Source organism: Gordionus sp. m RMFG-2023, chromosome 1 (genome assembly GCF_954871325.1).
Source record: "Gordionus sp. m RMFG-2023 chromosome 1, tfGorSpeb1-WG-v2, whole genome shotgun sequence".
NCBI classification, from domain to species: domain Eukaryota; kingdom Metazoa; phylum Nematomorpha; class Gordioida; order Chordodea; family Parachordodidae; genus Gordionus; species Gordionus sp. m RMFG-2023.
In genome coordinates, this window is record NC_088775.1 from 93,335,950 (window position 1) to 93,359,149 (window position 23,200).

Below are 23,200 nucleotides of genomic sequence, written 5' to 3' on the forward strand. Positions count from 1 at the left end.
CGTCGCCGAAGTCAGAGATTTTTTTTAGGGGGGTAGGCAAAGGTTTTTGAAGGGGGTTTGCATCCAGTAAAAATCCTGTCATGTAGACGCTGACGCAATCACATATCACCATAAATAAAAATATGTAAATTATATATCTAAGAAGGCTGGAGTCTTGAGTGACTCCCATACTCTTCCGCGCCCATCTATGGCATTAAAATATGAGCTTTAAAATATAATTATAAGATTTGACAAAAATTGGCCTATATTATTATATATTAATATATAATAAAAAAATTCAACAATATATATTCTTTATAAATAATAAATGATAAATGTATTGTTAATAATTACAGATGTTCGATATTTTATTTTCTATATAAAATGGATTATCTTATTTTAATTAATTTAAAAAAATTTTTTTTTGAAAGCAGCATTGCCCGAAAGAAAGTAAAAAATTTTTTTTTATTATAATCATAAATTTAACTCAAATATATAAAGGATTTATTTTTAAAAAGTATGTTGAAATTTTTTTTATACTTTGAACTATAGATTTTGTCACGTATAGAAAATACATTTTCAATGATTTAAATTTTGTTTTTAAAATATTAATATATAATTGATCACATTAATTTATTTTTCGCTATCTAACATTCATTAAATTATCACAAAAATAATTTTTTGGAAATCTTGTGCATGAGCATTAAAATAATTGATTACAATCTTAATAAGAATATAAGTGATTAAATTATTAATTTGGCCTATTAGTGAAATTTTAATGTTTTACAAAATAATTTGCCTAAACTTTGGTATTTTGTCCATGATCTCCAACACTCTCTGTCAACTTGAGCAAAATCTTTATATAACCCTAATTCACTAAACATGGATTTTTTAAATATATAATCTTCAAAAGTTTTTATTTTAACTATTTCTCACTAGGAACATGGACCAATTTTAAAATATACTATCATTTTTATTGTTATTAAAATGAGCAAAATTTTTTTTGAGGCCATTATGCCCATGTTTAGTAACAATTATTTTTATTTTGAAAAAAAATTGCATATTTATAATAATATTTTACTTGAAATTCTATTGAGAATGATATGAATTTTCTATTTGGGAATTTTAAATTTTTTTAAATTTGATTAAAAGGAGGATGATTTGAGCTATAAATTAGAGTATTCCCCCCCCCCCCCAAATAAGTAAAGTAAAAATATATATGCCAGAGAGCTGGTCATTTTCTTCATTTCAGAAAAGATTTCAAAATATAATTCATCTGGTACAAGGTCTAAAGGGAGAATTTAGAGGTAAATTGTGCTATAGTCAACAACCCATGATGGATTGTTCTATGATGAAATATTTCAAATAATTTATAATTCAACCAAGTGTGTTGTAGATCACCCAAAACATAGATGGTGCTTATGAGTGTTTTTTGCATTAATAAATAACACTCAGGAATTCTTGTAATATATAAAGAAAATGGCATCAAATCAAATTTCAAGACATGAGTTTAGCTTAATTTTATCTGAAAAATGGACTCTACCTTGGTTAAATTATTGCAAAAATTGCATGAATAGCAAGATATTTCTTTTTAAATCAAAGATAACTGTCTCAAATGGGAGTTTTTTTGTTTGGGAATCATAACCTAATCAAATAGAAATAAAAAATATATATACTAAAATCTGATTATTAATCTTTATTAAATAACTATAATCAAATACAAAGTGAAAAACATAATCAAAATAAAAGAAAATTAAATTAATATAAGAAAAATAAAAGTAAAAAATTAAAAAGTAAAAATTAAAATCTAAGTTATACAAAAATAATCATAATTTCTCCATTATCAACATTTACATAGTCTAATTTGCATCGAGATTTAATTCTCTTTTCTTGAGTAGATTTGAATATCTTTCAGCTTCGTAATTTTGTTTAAAAGTAATTTGACTATCTTCCGTTTTTCTTAATCTATAAATTTGGATATAACCACAATTACAACAATAACCAATGCATGTCAATAATTCATTCTCTGCAAATGTCAAGTAACCTTAAGACAAGGCATAAATGACAATTTTCCATCATCTATGACAGAAACCCCTGCATAAAGACATCAAGCAATTTGTTTTGCCAACTTTAATATAAGTAGATTTTAATAATTCTTTTATTTTTTGTGGTTTATATAATTATCCTTATAATGATTATCAAATACAAACTTTAAATCCAATTATTATCTTTAAAATTAATAAATGAAATGTAGGTCTTACTCGTGATAAGTAATAACGTTATTAAACCATGGATTAGTGAATTAAGGTTAACCTTTTGAGAGAAAAAATGAACAACGCTAGCAAAATTATATGTCAGCAATCTCAATAAATTAAACAATCTTTTTTGACCATAATTAAGGCAGTGCTGGCATTCTCTCCTGACAATTTTTTTTAAGTATAAGTTAAAAATGATAGAATTGGAAGAAAAAAAAATTTAAATACAAAATTATTTTTAAAAATATTATTTATTAATAAAGAAAAAAAATGCCATATAAATTAAATCTAATAGTTTAATAATTAGATTTACTTTTAAATCAATTAATTTATACAATATATTTATTAAAAATTTATTTCATCAGTGAAAAGAATTAATATCATTTTTATAAAATTTTTATTTTTATATCTAAAAAAATTAGAATGTCCGATATGTAAACTATTATAAAAAAATTAAACTTTCAATGAATATAACAAAAATTAACCTTTATAAAATAATATATTTTTCAATTCAAAAAAATATACGTTCTTCTCTATTTTCTTCATTTATTTTATTCAAATCTTTTCATCTCTACAACAAAAAATATGTAAACAAAGGTTTTCTAATGGTAGGTCTAACACCCTTCAATACTATGAGAGAAACCCATCTCCTCTATACTGATCACTAGTTTTATATATATATATTTATCTCATAAAAAATGAGTCATCTATAATCAGGTATGAGAACCCAGAACCAGAATCCTCAATATTTTGCCGAACCACTTTTTAAAATTTAGGGTTCAGGGCAAGCTTCTTTTTTTTTTAAAAAAAAATTTATTCTTTTTATTTTAAACCTTCATTTTATTTATTTTTAAATTATATGTTAAAAAATATCTAATTTACAATTTTCATTCATAAAAGATTTCCTATTTAAAAGAATTGTTTTTTTTTATTCAAAATAAAAATATTAATTTAAAAAACATTTTTTTTGTCAAATCTTTGTTTTATTTAAAAGTCGGCTATTTTGCGTAAAAAATTTTAAATTTTACCCAGCAAACCAGATTTTAAAAGTTTATTTTTTTTATAAATGATGATAATATATAATAATATCTATTTTAGGATATTGTTGTTTGTTAATTGATAGTAAGACAAAGAGCTTTCTTTCTTTCTTTCTTTCTTTCTTTCTTTCTTTCTTTCTTTCTTTCTTTCTTTCTTTCTTTCTTTCTTTCTTTCTTTCTTTCTTTCTTTCTTTCTTTCTTTCTTTCTTTCTTTCTTTCTTTCTTTCTTTCTTTCTTTCTTTCTTTCTTTCTTTCTTTCTTTCTTTCTTTCTTTCTATCTTTCTTTCTTTCTTTCTTTCTATCTTTCTTTCTTTATATTATAATAATGATAAATTATTTTTATGGCAATACTAATTAAAATAAATTTTGAAAGAAATTCTGTTATTTTTGACTAAGTTTAATGAGTCATTATTTTTTCTGGACTTCGAACCCTGAACCCCAACCCGGTTCAAAGGTTTTTCACTGAAACCGAACCCATTTTTTAGAAGGAGGGTTCACATCCCTGAAAATAATTATTCTAATTCTTTTTGCTATCAGTCAATTTTTCAAGTTTATTGAGCACTAGTTTTGAATAAATATTAGTTATACGATTTAAATGTTTTTTTTTTAAAAAATTTGTTTGGCCTATATGTCTGCAATGGACCAGTCTTAACCCAACACCTGCCTGCCTATTATTTAAAAAAAAAATTAACCAGACCCTTCTGAGGTTTTAGAAAAATATGTCAATCTCCCCCCTCCACCCATGTTTTTAAAAATTATTCTATTGGTTGGGTGCCTCCTTATTTAATTTATTCGAATACTTGAAAAATATGCAGAGTATTGTGAAAATAAAAAATCTTCTACTTTATTTTCACCTAAAAAGTATTTTAAATTCCACCACCCATTGTTTGAATATTTTTTCAGCCGACAACTTACCCAAATCCAATGATGTCCATTGTTATTGTTGTTAAATGATTGGTTTTACATGACCACGACCCTGGGGTTTGGTCGAAAAACTAACCAGACCTAACCCAACCAAATGGGTCGAACTGGTCGACCCGAACCTATAGATACGAGTAACGATCTAAGTATTAACCCAAAATCAATCAACTTATAATATTTGATCATTTTATTCATTATATATGATAGTGATATTATATAATAATATATAAATTATGCAAGTATAAGCCTAAATAAAGTATAAACCTAATAAACAAATAGCAAAACAAGTCATATATTAAAAATGAGTGTAAATTTTAAAAATATCGATGGCTCTAAAAAAAAGCTTATAGTAAAAATGTACCTAAAAAACATGTATAATTATGTTTAAAAATTTCTAATTGTATTTTTTTGTTTTGGGAAGATTAACTCGCGTTTTTCGTTTGTTATGTTAAAAATTTTACGTGCTAAAATTTTTAAAAATGAATATGTTGATTGGGAGAAAATATATAATATTTTTTTGTTCATTTAATATTTTTATGCATAGAGGACGAATAGTTCAATATTAACATTGATATATTATTTATTCTTACTGTTCCCTTCTTAATTAACAAATATTGTATATTTTTGCTCAAACAATATTAACTCGACAAGTCACGAACTCGAGATGTCATCGTTGAACCCGAATATTATGAACTAGAGGACGAATAGTTCAATTCAACACTTATTAACATCGAGTTCAAAATAATTATATTGTAAGGCCGGGAAAAATAAATTAATAATTAGAATTTTGTAGAGATTTTTGTTATTTTAATATATCATCAAAAAGGGCCGTTAGTATATGTTTATTTAAACAATAAATCAAATTTATAGAGTTCTTCAATGCCCGGTCCGTATTAGCCCCATTATTAATTTTTTACGCAGGTTGCCCTCCCTGCTCGATGTTTTTTCTAGCCCTGGCCTGTTATAGTTTTTTTTCTATAAAAATTTAACTGAAGATCAGGCCCGACCAAAGGCCTTCCTCGGGTAAAATTTTTTTACACGAATTTTCTTGCACATTTTTTAGTGTATATGTTTAATTTATTATTTACAATATCAATTACAGCTCTCGTATCTCTTCCTCTATGGGTATTTATTTCTACGACAACCATTAAAAAATCGATTTTGCGCATTAGTAATTGTCTCGTATAAATAAATTGCGTATTTTTTTTTTGTGAATTTAACTATATTATTCATAGATTTAGTATTTTTTACAAAAATATCAAAACTTTAATGGCCAGGATGACCTATCAAAATTTTAGGAATAATCAAAGATTTGTGAAGTGCTACCTGCCATTTTATATATTAATTATCCGCCCAAATAGTTTCCTGGCCCGTTAGATTTTTTTTGTCCAGTTCGACCCGGCCTCGCCCGATATATTTTTTATAAAAATATTTTTGGCCCATGATAGACCGGGGACGTTTCGGGCCGAGTTTTAAGTAATAAATTAAGTACCATTCTTTAATAAAATATTTTCTTAATCAATACTAATTTATTTTTGACATAAAAAAAATAAAATAACAATTAACAGCATGCATGTTAGTTACCAGATTTTAAATATGACATTAAAATGTATATTTTTATAATACAATAAAAGTTGTGTAAATCAAATATTTATAATTCAAGTTTATATTTAAATAATTTTTGTTGAGACATGGATCTATTTTTGCGTGAATACTTATCAGTTAAATTCCCATACTAATTATAAACGATGGGAGGTAATAGGCTATGGAGCGTGAAATGATAAGAAATTGCCCATTCTCTAAAGGCCACCATCCTAGGTATAGCGCAGCCAACAATATAATATCCAAAGCTCTAAGAGGAGCCAACACACCATGCACTCTATTCATTAGGTCTTAATAACTTAGATAGTAAGGGACCAAATGGTTTAACTCTAATTCCAAGGAAAGGGGTATCCGGAATTACACTTGTATATAAACATATCAGCGAAATTTAACATCCGGCGGAAATGAAAAACAAACAAATATTCAGGGCTGAATAATTTTAATTTCCTTCCTGTTGTCACCCTAGGAAATTTTGGCCTCGAGGCACTTTCCTTCCCGAAGGAGATAGGAAAAAAAATTACCCATCTCACGAGCTATCTTAAAGAATATTTCCATATTCGCCAAAACATTGGCTTAGAAAGTTGCCGTTCGAATTTCTTGTCAATTCACGTCACTGTATCCAACGCAAAAAGGGCTGTGTCAGCAAGAATTATTGAAATATAAATTTGAATTACTTCATTTAGCATACACCATTCTTAATTCTATTATAATATTATTAAAATTTTATTATAATATGCTGATTTTGCAATTTGACCTAAAAAATTTTATATTTAATTTTATGGTCTTTCTTTCTTTCCCAATATCTTTTTTCATTCTATTTTTTTCAGAGTTGGTAGAGAATCGTGCTTCTTTGATGGATTTGGCATGGAATGATCCTTAATCCAGATTAGAATAAAATGGTGTCTTCACCTAAAATCCTTCTAATTGTCTAATTATATTAAATTTAATTTTAATATTATAAGAATTAGAAATGTTTTCTTGCAATTATTAGCATCTAATCACATGATTCCTTAAATTATATATCGTCTGCTTTAAAGTTAAAAAATATGTTTAAAATATTCCTTGTTTTCTTTCATTTAAAAAAAAGCAGACGATTTTCCATAAAAATATTTTCATTGCTTATAGTATTAACCTTAATTATATTTAATTTAAAAAAAAATATTGTAGGAGAGACCGGGGTTATATGGTCCATACCAAAATGTTTAAAAACGTAGTTTTATTCTTTACATAATATTACGGTATAAATTAATATTTAAGAAATAAAATCTTTTAGTTTTTTTTTAAAAATAAGGTGAAATTTAAGAATTATGAAAGATACCCGGGGTCTCTATTATCCTTTCGCGTTACGTGTCATAACTAATGACCTTCTTTATTTGTAGGTTTTTTTTAAAACAAAAAAAATTATATAAAAGTGTTAATTCAAAGTAAATAAATGAAAATAAATTGTCTAACATGTTAAATTTATTAGGTTCATTTATATTATATATATCACCGCCAAGAACTTGTTATCATTTAAAACTGTTTAATTCAATTACTAAGTCATTGAAATCAAGAATTGAAGATGACAAATTAATTTATTAAAATATATATAGTTAATTAAAATTTTTTCTAAAATAACATAAAATAAATAAAATTAAAAACGTAAAAATATAAAGTAAAAATTAATAAAACTTTCTCTTCTCTTTGTCTTCCCTTCCTCAATACATTTTCGATTTCGCTATTTAATACTACTAAAAATTTTACACACCATCGATAATTATTTCATATAATTGTCATTTAATTTAATTACAAATTTAAACATTTCAATTACTTTTACAAATTTTATATTCAAATTAACTGTGTTATCTCTAATATTATAAATAACTTTTCTTTTTCAATATTCACGTCACTGACAAAAACCTGTCATATAATTTGCCTAAAATATGTCAATCATTTTCATATTATCATTTGTGGCCCTAGAGAAACTAGTGGCCTTCTAATATTTTTATATAATTTAGTTGAATTTTTTTTATATTCAAAATAATCCCTGCTTAAAAAATAGCTAATATGTACCCCGCCAAAACCTGCCCCAGGTCTTCACAATTAAATTAAAATTTAATTTTGAAGATATTAAATTATCATAAATATTGTCAATATTTTTATATACTATAAAATGGAGATTTTTTTTTCATCATTTAGAATTAATATTTAGTCTGAACAACTTTTATAAAAATCTTTCTTTCTTTCTTTCTTTCTTTCTTTCTTTCTTTCTTTCTTTCTTTCTTTCTTTCTTTCTTTCTTTCTTTCTTTCTTTCTTTCTTTCTTTCTTTCTTTCTTTCTTTCTTTCTTTCTTTCTTTCTAGATAATGACGAGTCACTTTCTTTATTAAAATTTAATGGGATATGTGGTGTATCATGGCTAAGATATCAAAGATGATAATTTAAGAAAACGATATATATTATTCCCCTTTAATGGGATATGTGGTGTATCATGGCTAAGATATCAAAGATGATAATTTAAGAAAACGATATATATTATTCCCTTTGTTTTTAAAATTGATTTTTTTTGGATTCAGCAATCGCTCCAGCGCATTAGTTGCTAAGTTAAAAAAAGTATATTAAAATTAATGAACAGATACGGGTCATTTTTAAGTGAATAATAATCCCAGTGACGCAACAGATATCCGATTTAATTTTTTTTTTTTGGCGGCTGTCAAGATTTGTGTCATGACTCTGATCATCACTCGATATATTATATATATACATATTATTTTTATGACTCTATGAAATTTGATTCTGCATCTTATAAATTCGAATTCCATATTCATGCAAATTGTACAGCTGAGAAACGAATGAAAAATAAAATAAATGGCGGCGTATGACTTCTACGCATAATATATTTTTTTTTGTATAACGAAACGAAATGAGTAATATAGATCAATCTATATTATTTTTTATATTAATCGATTGATAATTTTAAATTGTTTTTTCGCCAAGCCCAACCCCTTTAAAGCCTTCGAGCCAATTTTCGATTAAAAAATAATTAATCGTTTGATTCAAGGTTTTTTACGAATTAAACTACCTATATCAAAGATAAGGTATTTTAATTTAATTTAAAAAAATAATAATATAGGTACGTGAGGAAAATTTATTTTTATTAAAAATTCACTCATATCTATAGGGTTGGCAGGCAGTGGTGTTGTTAAACAGCCTCGATTCGAGCCGGTTTTTAAAAACTCGAGTCGGTTTTTAAAAACGGCTAACTCGAATCAGAAAATTATTACGCAAGCCTGAAAATTTTTATCATAGATGGTACAAAGGTTGGACCTGAGGCTTAGGCACTATTTATCTGGCTAAAATGTTGAGTTGGCCGTTTTTGAAAATCGGCTCAGATCGAGCAATTTAACAACACTAGTTGGCAGGCACTATTTAAATCAAATTGATTTAAATCGATAAATCTTTAGATTTAAATCGATTCTCTTTTTTTATTTGTATTTTAATGTATTTTTTTTTATTTTATTCCTGCCTTATTTTCAATTTTTAAAAAAATTTAAGCTGTTTGTGATTAGTTTAGATCGATCACGTGACCGTTAACTTTCAGAATGAATAATTTATTTTATGGCCCATATTTTATGCACGCCATATTTAGAACTTAAAAATTAAGGATTTTTTTTCCTCTCCCGACAATTTATTTATTTTTTTGTCTGTAAACAAGATGGCCTTAGAATAGAGAAACATTTCTTTATTAAACATTAAAGTGGAACCCCGCATCTCGGGCCAGTTTTTACATCCGGCCCGACCGAGTCCGAGAAAATGTCTGACAGATCCAAATTAGAATGGGAGCTTATCAGAATAGATGCTTGCAGAACTAATATATTACTGTTAATTAAAAATTCATGTTCGATTTCGGATTCCTAACAGATGATATTTATTAGAAGTCGGCCCTCGCCATTTTTGGAACGGGCTGAACAACTTTGGACAAATTTTTTACACGTGGGTAAAAAAATTAAAATCTTTTACTTGGCTTCGCCGGACAAATTATAGATAAAATTAACTTACGAGTCGGTAAAAATCTTTGAGGGCATTGTTCGGACTGGGGCATAGTGACCCTCAGTGCAAATGTGGAGCACTGTTACATAAGTAACAACAATCAATGTATACAAAACCTCATTTCCGTTTTATTTATTTATTTACCTTATGATATTTTATAGGGATCACATTAGAGTTATGCTTTGGTACCTCGTCCTCACTGCCTTTCTATGCGCTAGGATTCTCTTAACGGGTATTCCATACCTTTTTTTATCATATAAATAACTTTATATTTATCGTCTTTAAATTGACTCGCTTTCTTATTGGACCATTTTTTTAACCAATGTAATGAGAGCGTCTTTTGCTTTTTTTTTTCTTTCTCAATGTTACACTTTCTTTCGGTTTAAAAATCGGTTTCTCCATTTGGACATTTAAGAGCGGCTTTTGAATCGAACATCATCGAAACGCATAAAAAACGGTTTAGCAAACCGAATAGCACAACATGTGAGCGTTAATATTTTCCAGCGAACCGAACATTATATTTTGAGCGTTAATATTTCCAAGCGAACCTAACAAAACTACATGTGGCAACTTTTTTTTCAATTGAACATAATAATTTTATAGTTTTAGTGTCGTTTGAAAAGTCCGATTCCTGATTAAGATTTTAGCCAAAATAACATTATTGTAGGAATCGAGATCTTGGCACACAAATGTCCAAACCTTTTCTGCCATATGCGAGCAAAATCTCCAGGATTGCATAATATGATTTTGGCTAAAATTTCAATCAGGTCGTTTTGATCCAACCAAATCAGGCTTAATAATAATTTGTCAAAATTCGTCACTTATAAATCATTTGACATTTTGCTACAAATACCTTTTGAATATTGCCCAAACTTATGCGAGTCTTACAACCAGTAACAGGAGTATTACCCGCGGGGATAGAAGGATCAACGCCTTCCCTCGCGTTTCCGGCTACAATTTTTAAAAATATTATTGTTTTATTATTATATATTTGTATTATATAATAACCATTCCTATACCTCTTATCGCATTTATATTTTACATGAAATAAATTAGCGATTTCTTCTTCTTCGTTTAATAGCGATTTCTAGGTTTACCTAGGTAATTTTCCTTCTCTCCATTTTTGAGGGTCTTGAGTAGTGACATGCCCTAATCACATCTCCTTACTAATAAATAATTTACCGAACTTTTAGCACTACCCTTGTAAGTCTCCAGCGTCTCAGCTTCTTTCTTAAACATTGTTATCACTTTTCCCAAACTTCTCTCCCTCCTTTCAGGATTTCTCGCGCATAAACTAAATCCCCCATGTACTCCCTCATAACTCTCCACTACTTGCTCCCACATGCCACCTAATCAGATCACCATTTAAGATGACCCCCCCCCCTCTTCATTTGTCAGTCAGTATCTATGTCGCCTCCAATAGATCATCCCAAAATAAAAAGTATGAATTATTCCGTGGTTTTTTTCTAAGCTTTATGAAAATTATATCGAAAAATGCAGTCATTTTGTAATGTACTAATAAATTTAAACCATATGTATAAACCACGTGTCTGCTCAGGGTTCGTGCTCAGAGCTGGATTAGTCGATTTTTAGAACCAATCCCCGGGTCTGGGTTTTACACGACCAACCAATTAACAACACTACTAATAAACAATACTTCAAATATATAATTAGCAATTTATTTTTAAACGCAAATTTCAACTATAAAAAAAAAATTATATATATTGTAAAGTATAAGATTTTTATCATTAAAATATTTAAAATTCTAAGCCTATTTCTAAATTTGGATCGATCTAGGCTAAAAGAGGAAGGGGGGGGAAGACCATCTTTCTGTAGAATTTGACCCAAAGATGGATTAACCAACCTAGTATCTAGACATTTAAGATGGAATTACTAAGAGCTTCTGAGTTGGTTTCACAATCTGATATGCTTGATGATTCTTTTAAATACCTCCCAAGGATTTTTATTATTTAAAGCAGTATATCTTTAGAAAGATTATTTGAGGCTGATATTTAGAACTTTTGGATAAATTGCTTTGTCGATACTTTAGGATTTCTGCACATACTATCTGTTAGTATGTTATATCTTACCGTCACTACGATTCGTTTTGATAAAGCGGAAGTAATAAGAATGGTAATAATTGTTCGACTTACTTATAAAACATTAGAGTTTATTAAATATATGTTAAATCCATACATGAGTTTTAATCATTTCCAAAATAAGAATTTATACCAATAATATCCATCTTATTCAATATGTTTTGCGCATTATCCCTAATAACTACACTTTGTAATCCATAAAGCATTCCCAACATAAGAATTTATACCAAATAATATCCATTTTCTTCAATATGTTTTGCTCATTATACCTAACTACACCTTGTAACCATTGAATTAATTTTTTGTATTTTATAATGATACCTTTTTTTCATATTTTTACAAAAAACTGATTTAAAATACAAAAAAATTAATGATTTAAAATACCTTATTAAAATGACAGCTGGTATATTTGATGGAAACCATATCTCTATCTCATTGCTAGACCTGCTAAAAGATTTTGGAACTGGAATTTTTTTTTAAAAAAAATTCCATAGGAACCGGAAGTAAAATCCTTTTTATTCTAAGAACCCAAACTCTGAACCATAAGCCCACATATACATTTACCACGCCACGTTTATATTTTTACCCTTATTTCGCCATCTTAACAACGGATTATACTTATGTTTCCCTTTATTTTAGTCAGCCGACTTAAAATTCGTATTCACTTTATGAAAAAAAGTTACTAAGCTTTTAATAGTATTTCCCAATTTAGGGGTATCTGGCCATCTGGGGCCCAACTTCCGGTGAAATAATTTATCTCTCCCAGTCCTTTAAAATTAAGAAATGCAATTTTTATTGGAAGCAAAAAATTTAAATGAACATATGAGCAAATTATATGATTTAACAAATGTGACAGGGCCACAAACGTCAATTATACATTTTAATAATTTAAAATGAATAGACATCCTCCTCAGTTGATGGCCAGGAATATTTGAGTAATTTAAAATGGTAGCGTAGTCAAAGCAAATTATTGTTTTATTGCACTTTTGGCGTATAAGTTTTATTAGGGATTTTGCCTATTTTTCGGATAAACTTTGTTGAAACTACGACAGGTTTTGAAATATTGTTTTAGACGAAATACTGATATTTAAAGGATTTCCTTTCCTCTGATTCCTAATGGATCATCGGGATTTGAAGTATGCCCGTCAAACCTTATTCATAACTGATTCGTCCCTTATATATTTGTATCTGTTGAAACGAGACAATGGAATGGATGTCTAGCTTTAGCATCAATCATTAATCCACATCTTTGACAGTTATAAGGTAGGGATATGCCCAAAACAAACCTGATGGCTATAACATGAATTTACTTGGTTGTTAAATGATATTTATCGAACGAACTTGGATAAGCTTTTAACCCATTCATGACCCGATTTATCCAATACCAGTTTACTAAAGTTAGTAGTATACTGCTGGATGTCATTGCTCGAGAGTAGACTATCGAGAGCGTGGCACGACACACCCAAATCCAGGAAGTAGATAAATTTGAGCCTGAATGAGTCCGCAGACCAGCTTAGAAATTATTTAAATGATAATCATCAAAAAATTTAATTAATAGGAAAATGAGATTCTTGATTGTAAAGAGGAAATAAATTTTTTTTTATTTGATAGGAGTAATTGGTGATCGTGGGCCCAAGTCCACCGGATTTTATTGCGAATAGTGTCGTTGAACGGCTCGGTTTGAACCGATTTTTTTAAAAACGGATAACTAAATATTTTAGCCTAGAAAAATATTGCCTATGCCTGGAGATTTCGCTAATAGATGCCTAAACCTTATAGCCATCTATGGATAAAATGAGCCAGCCGTTTTTATAAATCTCTTCAAATCGAGACTTTTTACAACCCTAATAGCGAGGAGGGTAGTTTATAGCCAGTATTTGGGTTCAATTTTTAAGGGTGACTCTATTCAATCATCCATTTGAATTTTTCTTTATATGTCTCTAAAGCGTGACTTCCATGATTATATCATGAATTAATGTTTATCGTTTCGATGTTAATTTTAAGATATCTGTCTAAACTAACATGGGCCTAGCCTAGCCTTAGTAATGGATAACTGTCTAGATCTAGGCTAGAAGGTAACCAGAATAAATATATACGAGTGTTTTTATTCTGTTAAAGCTTCTCAAAAGGTTGCTGGCTCAACTAACGATACTCTCCGCGACATGGAGCTTTTTCTTTTGTCCCAAAAGATGGACATTCCCGATAACGCCACCTCGGCCTTCGGCGAATCGCCGCCGTGCATCGTGATGTTGGACAAATCTCAACGCTCTATCGATTCATCAGTAATGACTTTTCAGATTTATAATATGCTAAAAAATTAAATATATCATTAATTATTATAAACAAAATAAAAAGTCTATTCTTGGGGTTAGTAATATACACATTTTTAATTTAAAAAAAATCATTTTTTTTTTGATTAAATCATGATTTTTTTTTAAATATAATAAAAATATTTTATATGTCATGGAAAAATAAATGATCCCTGAACAATCATAATCATAATATAAACATATTAAGTATAAACTCTTGAACAAAAGATCATCTGATTTTAACTACAACCCAATTCCTTCAAAAGATCACTTTTGATTGACATTTCATACATGTCATAATATTGACATTTCATACATACCATAATATATGTATGTAATTGAAGACACATTTATTTTGTCACATCAAACCAATCACATACAATAATGCCTAGACGGACTATGCATTCATAAATAATGCATACGAAAGCGTCGTTGAATGCCAATCAGCTGGAGTCGCCATTTTGGTAACCCGTATAGTAATTTATTCTCGTGTTAAAAACTACTTAGATTGTAGCTTCCTTATTATCTCGACGATCAGACAATTCTTTAATAAAGGTTGCGTCCGACATAGGAAATAAGTTGGCCTCTCGTTTAAAAATTTTTAATAATGATAGGGGTAATCAAAATGGCGTCCCCAGCTGTTTTTAATTGATGTACACTTTAAACGAAATGCATCATCATTCTAGGTATTATTATATGTCGTTGCATCAAACATATTTTTTTTTGTTTAAATTTTTAGACCTATTGTTAACTCTATTGGATTTGCTAAAAAAAAGGCTTAATATATTTTTCAATTATTTATTTTAATTTAAATACATTATAATTACGAAAATAATTTATCTAACAACAATCTGATTATTTTTATTTAATTTGGTAATAAATCTAGAATGGAAGGAAAATTTTTTATAAGCTAGCATTAGGATTAGAACCAACATTTTTTAGATAAACTCTGGGAATTCATTTTTCCTGGTATCAAATTAACATTGATATTTATTTTATTTGAGATTTTCTTATAAATTTAAACAATAATAATAATATAATGATTTTTCCCTAGCTTATAAAGCTGGACTTCTCAAATAATTATATATTGAAGTTTATTATAAATATGTAACGATACTATATTTTTATACATATAAGAACGAATTTTTTTGTATCTCAAAGGGGGAAGGAAAAGAAAGAAACCCCCCCCCCCCCCCCCTCTTTCTTTCTTTCTTTCTTTCTCCCTCCTTCTTTCCTCTTTCTTTCTTTAAATAATTGTTTAGTTTTTTTTTATAACATGATAAAATAATAAATTAATGTTCCATTGCTGATAAAAGGTGGAATGACTTGTATGATTTAATTAAATGAACCAAATCTAAACTTTACTTTAAAAAAATATGATATGAGTAAAACTAACAAGTCGACACATTTCGTGAAAGATTTTAATATTAAATAAATGGTATAGAAACAGGTTATGAATCGAGTTGATTTGTATAATTTAATAAGTTTTCTTGAGATAGTGTCAGCATCATTGGCTATGAATAATTAAGCTATAATATAAAATTTTATATCAATAATTAATTTTCATCTAAATTGCTTATATTATGGTATTGTTGTTTGGTCAATTAAACAAGAATTGATTTTAGGAGTAAGCTATATTATTAAATTTAAACAGTTGATTTGGATATGTCAATTTTATTTTCAAATATCATATAAAAATTAGTATAATTTAATCACGTAATATTTTCGTTTAGAAATTTAATATATTCAGGAAGAAAATTTAAAAAAATTTAAGATAAATTATTTTTTATTATCATATAAAATAACCATTGGGAAACCAAATATATAAAATTGTTAATTTATTTTATTAAGTAAAGATAAAATGATATGAACTTAATTTTAACGTTGGCATAAAGAAATGGTTGATTATTAGAGCTGTGCAACAAACCACAACTTTAGGCTCTAACAACCGTAATTGTAGATCGTGAATTTTAAGAAGAATAAAAGGCTTATCATGGAAACAGAATAAATTTAAAGTGTGATTATTCAATATCTATCAATTTCATTCAATCCCAATTTTTTTTTCATATAAAACGTTTTATAATTAAGAATTTCACTAGGAAAAAAAACAAGTAACGAATTCTGCTAATTTATAAATCTCAATATTTTGAGGATCAGAGCACGAGTAATCCCGGACCAGGAATTGACCTCGCTTCCAAGGAATTTGAAAAATCTCATCAGGACCTTTCCCATCAGATCTATAAAGACCAGAAAGTTCAAGAATAGATGGAATTCGAGCTGATCTCAAAGCTCTATGGATAAATCGAATCACAAAAATTGTGTCTAAATAAATAAATAATCGCTGTCCTAGTCATAAACTAGACCCGCATCGTCACTGTTCTACCTAGTGTTGTTAAATGGCACGATTTTAGTCGATTTTTTTTAAAAACAGCTGACTCAAGATTTTGGCCACAAAAATATTGCCGAAGTCTTGGAATTTCGCTAACAGATGTCCAAACCTCTGTGCCATCTACGGGAAAAATCTTCGGGCTTAATTGTAATTCATTTCTGGATAAAATATTGAGTTGGGCGTTTTTAATATACAATCGTTTACAATATAATAAAAATATTTTGATTTAAAAAAAAAAATTAATAATTATTTAAGTTACAACAAAAAATAATTGATTTAAATCGTGATTTATATTGATAAAAAAATAATTGATTTAAAGCATGGCAATCCTTATTCTGGAAAAAGGGGAATCGACCTTTTATCCACTACATGATTCTCTAGTGAGTTATGAATTAGTCGCGAATCAAATATCATCTTATTCGATTTTCTTTTAAGATGCGGAACTCCAAGATTTTTCAGCCGATATCAACTTAATTTTTATAAATACCGTTTTGGTGATAATGTACCCATACAACCTTTTAGAATCCGATTCGATTATGATAACTGCCGATTATCGATATCGTTTGATTTTCCCTAATTTGTTTTAAAAAATTTCATAGATGTTGGTATTGAAAATGGTTAATCAAATGATCGATATATTAGGGGAAAGAAATCATTCAATAGATTGAAGATAAATGAAGCAATAAAAATCGAAGGAATATAAAGAAAAATACAATGATTAAAAATATTTATGTATTTTTATATTTACGCAGGACAATAACTCGACCTGTAATCCTGAAACGTTCGTTGGAATAATGACGTCCCTCATGAATCTCTATTGTATTATCCCTGATTTTTGTCGACCCGAACCTTTCAATCATCAGCTGTCACCTATCACTTACCCTCAACCCATCAGGTTATTCAAATTTTTTGAATGTTCACTTTTGGCTTGCCCCCTTATTATTATATATAATATCGCATTCCTTGTTTAAATTGAGGTTGTCATTTTTATCAATATCCGTCGATTCGAAATTTCAATCAAATTCTAACAAAAAAAGGATTTGTCTTTGAAAATTATATTATCGTCTGCATTCTTATTTCTTTAATTTTCTAAATATATTCTTCCATTTTTTAGGATTATAAGTAAGTTGTTTATGTTTACATTTTTATATGATATTACGAAGCGGAGAATGAAAAAAGATAAAATGATAAAGAAAAGATGTTTGCCATTTTTTTTAAAATGGTTGCTAATTAACGCCAAACGGTAATTTTACTGAAAGGCTTTATTGGCGCTTGCAACGCGGCTTTTGAAACGCTCAATTTGTTCGCGCACTATAAGGGAAATTTAAATTTTAGTAAAATTGTTTAGACTTTAACACCAATTTGATTTAACATCTACCGATAATATTTTTCGTTGTGTAATTAAGTATCCAAAATTTTGAGCAAAGATTTCTTTTTTTTAAAGATTTTTTGATTCTCTCCTAGGAATTTTAGATAAAATTTGAAACAACATATTGCTTACACATTTAATGTTCAAAATAATGTTAAACTATGAGGATTTCCAACACGCGTTCTTAAAATAATTTGTACAAAATTAAAAGATTACCATAAAATACCTATATAAAAATAATTATTACTAATCACCATAAAATGTAAATATACTTATTTTTTAAAATATCAAAAATCTTAAGTAATTATCAATTTCCAAATCATTTATACACGAGTTATAAAATAATAGGGACAATTATGATTAATTAACAAAGAATCCAAGACGTCTTATGGAAATGGTTCCCTGTAGGTGTCAATAAAATTTACTTGAAATTTGTGATAAGACTCAATGGCAATCAATCCAGTGATTCTGCCAATTCCGACTCCTATATTCCTACCAGGGCTATTCAAACTTGTATATCACGTTCTCAGGATATCATTGAAGCTAAATTGCGGTGCAAGGTTTGATAAATTTCAAATCATTCTAGATTTTGTTATAATATTTATAATAGAAGTATGAAGGCGTATCTTGTTCAGGTGGAAACCAGATCCTTATTTTTTTCAAAACTAGTGTTGTTAAACTACCTAACTTTAGTCAACCATAAAACCGCATAGCCATGTTTATAACCAAAATTATTCGAAGCAATCTTCAAGTTGATTTTTTAGGCTAAAAGCTTGACGAAGCCACAATAGAGATGGTTAAAGTTAGGTAATTTAACAACACTATTCAAAACTATAATTGGAATTAGATTCATTGATATTGGTTAAGATTTCTGCCAGAAATTATGACCTGACCTCATCTTGCTTGAGCTTTCGTTGGTGAAATCTCTTGAATCCTTGACCTGACTCTGCACGTAGATTTAGTCAAATTTTCCAATTTCTTGCCATTACTCAACTAGACTTTTTTTACAATGATTAAAATTAGTAATTATCGATGTTTTATTTTAATGACATTTTATTTATATTCTTTAGGATTTTCCTTGATGATCTAAGAAATTTCAATAAAAAAAACTATGAAAAACTAATAATAATTGTTTGTAACGAATTTCTCGAAGTCCTGCCTGGTTCACTTTTATAGCACTGCTTTAGCTTGCAATGTTAAAAGTAATAATTTTATCCCCTATCTTTTAACACTGCCGGCCTTTTAAACGCGAGCGCCGCCCGACATTAAAAAATACTCAGTTATGCGCAAAGATAAAAAAATCGCTACATAAATTATCGGTTTCAAAATAAGGCGGAAATTGAGATTTAAATATATAGAAAATCACTAATTATTATTTTATTCTAATTCAAGGTAAATTTTTTTAAAAAAAAATTTCCCAACCCGAATTTATGGTCGCGGACTTACAGATCCATAATTTAAAACGATTTTGGTAAGGAGAGATTTCCGTTTCTTTAAATTAACCTATTTAGTCAAAAATAAATGTTTTTCTCTTGCCCTCTCTTATTGATTTGGATCTAGTTAGAGGTTATGTCTGCATGGGATAATTATGGTTGGATTGGACTTTGCCCAAAATACCAAAATGGAACAGTATCAATATAATTTAAAAAAAAAACAAGTAAAGCGACCCAAGGCTGTAAATATTTTGAAATTCGCAATTTATTTTTTTGCTCCAGTGAGTTTATCAATAGTATTTCTACCCATATTACACCAATCCGATATGCTCATTTTAATTAACGGTAGAAATGTAAAGCGTTTGCAGCGCAGCCTATGACATATAAATAATGAGAGCATACCATTTTATTACAATATTCAAATAGAAAATCCTCATCCGTGGAATTATTTTCTAAGAATTATTACTGGAGATCTTTTTTTCCAGGGAATGATTTTCCGCTTACCTAAAAAACTATAGTGACACATGGGATAAAAAAAAATTAATTTCAAGAATTTCTCATGAGAATAACTGCAAGAAAAAGTAGCATTTACCTAATGTCATATCTAAATATTCCATTTTTTTTTTGAACAAAATGAAGATAGTGAATCCAATCAAAACATACTACACTTACGCTTTTTGGCTCGTTCCTTTGGTGGCCGGATTTTTGTTCTTCTCTATTCTGGGAGCCGTAGTGCTGGTGTACCATGTGTGGAATCCCAAATTCGAGTAAGTCAACCTATCATCCTATATCTATATAAAAAAAAAATTTAGGGATTAAAATCGAAAACCAATCAAATATTTTCCGAACGTTCAAAAGATAAATAAATTGTTTTCGCTAATTTCTATATCTTTCACTAGTATTTTTTTAAAACGACTAACTCAACATTATAGCCAGGAAATTTGCCTAAGCGTCCAGATTTCGTCAACAGATGTTCAATCCTACGTGCCATCTGTGAGCAAAATCTTTAGGCTTGCATAATATTTTTCCCAGAGTTGTTAAAAGATACTTTTTAAATGGATCTAGATACAGATACATCGTCTAGATACCGATATCTTAATCAAAAATCTATCTAGATACAGATACAGATACCACATTTTTATATCTAGATCCTTTAACAACTCTGATTTTTCCTAATAAAATATTGAGTTAGACGGTTTTTAAAAATCGGCTCAAATTGAGCCGTTTAACAACACTACCCCTCACACATGTTCTGTAAAATTTTAACTTACCTTCTATCACCGCCCTCTGTCTTACTCCCCCTAAATAATTATGATATAAAAATAAAAAGGGAAAAAATGACGAGTAGATTGATTCAAAAAGATGAAGAGATTTCGGAATTGATTGACAACAAAAGCGTTATATGAAGAATTCGGCCATGGATAAAATAATCTTCTTTACAATTCACTCAAAAATCATGAAACGAAACAATCATTAATAAAATGATCTATATAAATAAATATCTCATTATACAATATGTAATTTGTAAATTAATTTTTATTTTCGCATATATAGGGAAAAGTTAGTCAATTGACTGAAAGTCCATTTAACCTTACAAATACTTAACTCTGTGCTAAATATGTAAAATTTATTAATATAATTAATCAATTTGGAAATATCATAAAATTAATATTTATTCATAATATATTATTGTAATAAATATTGTGCAAGGGTGTCTTTTAGAAGCATTCAGATTAATATGGTTCTCAACATATCTAAATCGATTAAAATTGCAAAAGCTAATTTTTTTTGATAAATAACAATGTAATGTTATCAGAAAGTTATTTTTGGAAAGTAACTAAACTATATTTATCGTTATTTTTTTTTTAAATATAACTCAATTGTAACTATTCCACTTTAGCGAAATTACCGACTCTGATCTATTACCAAATTTCCAGGAATTTTTTTAGTTCTACACCTTTCTTGATCTTTTTGTTTAACAAATGCCTATTTTTTTTTCCATTCTGGATATGTGCCATATTGTGACAGGATTCTAATTTGGATCGGACTCTGTATTAATGTGAAATCTTGATCCGGCTCTCCCATGTAGTGAAGCTGTCATATCGGTTATGGACCACTCTTTTTTTTATACGGTATTTAGTCCCGGTCGTTTTCTAATAACACTCCTTCTTTTATATAATTATTTTATTAAATTGATAACAAGTATCATTTTATTTGGTAGCTTTTATTCATTTTCCGAAACCTAATTAGTTTATCTAGAAAACACTATTAACATTTCTAAAACGATCAACATTTATCCCTTGTAAACCAATATTCTCCAAGCAGGAAATGTCAAAACCAAAAAAAAACAGACTTTATAATAAGGCAAACAAGTGTTCATGTTCTTTATAAATTCTTGATTAAGAAACCGAATCGATATGCCTACCCTAAGTTCCTCTGGTTATGAACAAGGATATTAGCATTTATCATTTAAAATAAATCGTCAATAATTATTTAAAATTATAAACTCAGGTTAAATTAGGTGTAAAAACCAGAAGAGTTTTTTTATAATATAGCAAAAACATGTCTCAAATAGGTATTTACGATCTTTGGAATGAACAGATATTTTTTTAATGATCCTTGATCCTGACCGTGTTCTTCACTCCGGGCTTTTGTCCATAAGTTTTCACGCCTAAAAGATTCCCTTATCTTTTATATCAGCAGTCTACTCTTATTTTTTTTCCTATTTTCTTTTATCTTTTCTATTTTTATATGTAGGTTAGGTTTATATGTGTTAATTTCTTATAACATTAATTTTGGTTAAAATTTTTTTTTAATATATAATCAATCGAATGCCTAAATTATCAACCATTTATTATTTTTTGCTTATAAAGTTTAGATATTTAAACATCATTCATTTATAACTCCAACAAAAAAAATTTTAACTTCCTTGCTAGGCCTACTCAAAAATATATTGGTCGAATAATTTGCCCTATTTATTCGAACGGATATTAATAGTATTCGATTTGAATAGTTGGTTTTAAAAATATAAAATGATTCTTACTAAAATGTGTCGATTGTTTTTCGAACTATTGCTTTAATATTTGTTTTATTCAAATCGCATAATTCGTTTGAACAAAACGATAATTTATTTTGCTATTCGTATTCCTCGTTATTCGAATCGAATTTTGGTTATACTCCCGACCAATTTTTTAATCAGAGATTTTCTTAATTCTGCCGTTTACGGTGGGTTTTTGAAATCATTTAATTTTATGGTTGGGGTTTTGTTTTTAAATTTTGATATATTTGAAGATAATTTTGTAAATCAAATATTATTCAAAAATAGAATAAGCTAATGAACATAAATTATTTCTTAAATTTTTAACAAATTCCTTCCCAAATAATGCACTAGAATAAAATGAAATTTTATTTATAATATACAGAGGTGTATTTCGTTCGGAGATGAACTACCCTCTCCCCGATAATTTTTTGGATTTATATATATCGATATATTGAGGTATATAAAAGAAAAGATGTTTTTTAAATTTAACATAGATATATATATATATATGTTTTGAACGACAATTATTGAATGTGTTAAATGCAATATTTTGAATCTCTTTTCTAACGACCATACAACTATAAATATATTTCAAAAATAAAAATTTAATTTTGATAATATTGTTATTGAAAAAATATTATAAAACGAACCCTAAAAATCCTCATAAAGATATATTTAGATTAATTGCTTTTACTAAGCCTGATGGTGGAGTTCGGCCAATCGCAATAGGGTCTTTTTT

At 28.0% G+C, this 23,200-nt stretch overlaps 1 protein-coding gene across 1 annotated transcript; it reads left to right on the top strand.

Annotated features, from left to right (window-relative positions):
* The first annotated feature begins 344 nt into the window (after positions 1–344).
* On the top strand, positions 345–21,048 carry LOC135931708 (uncharacterized). Its single transcript, XM_065468979.1, has 7 exons — positions 345–429; positions 9,984–10,054; positions 14,040–14,203; positions 17,372–17,514; positions 18,362–18,548; positions 20,061–20,188; positions 20,752–21,048. Exons 2-7 carry the CDS (start codon positions 10,000–10,002, stop codon positions 20,825–20,827), a joined length of 753 nt encoding a protein of 250 aa, XP_065325051.1. The 5' UTR covers positions 345–429; positions 9,984–9,999; the 3' UTR covers positions 20,828–21,048.
* The last annotated feature ends 2,152 nt before the right edge of the window (positions 21,049–23,200 follow it).

Coding starts and splice junctions, on each gene's coding strand:
- LOC135931708 (XM_065468979.1), top strand. CDS start 10,000: ATGCTTTGGTACCTCGTCCTCACTGCCTTTCTATGCGCTAGGATTCTC. Junction 14,204..17,371: donor AACGCTCTATCGATTCATCA/GTAATGACTTTT, acceptor ATATTTACGCAG/GACAATAACTCGACCTGTAA. Junction 17,515..18,361: donor ACTTACCCTCAACCCATCAG/GTTATTCAAATT, acceptor TAATTAACAAAG/AATCCAAGACGTCTTATGGA.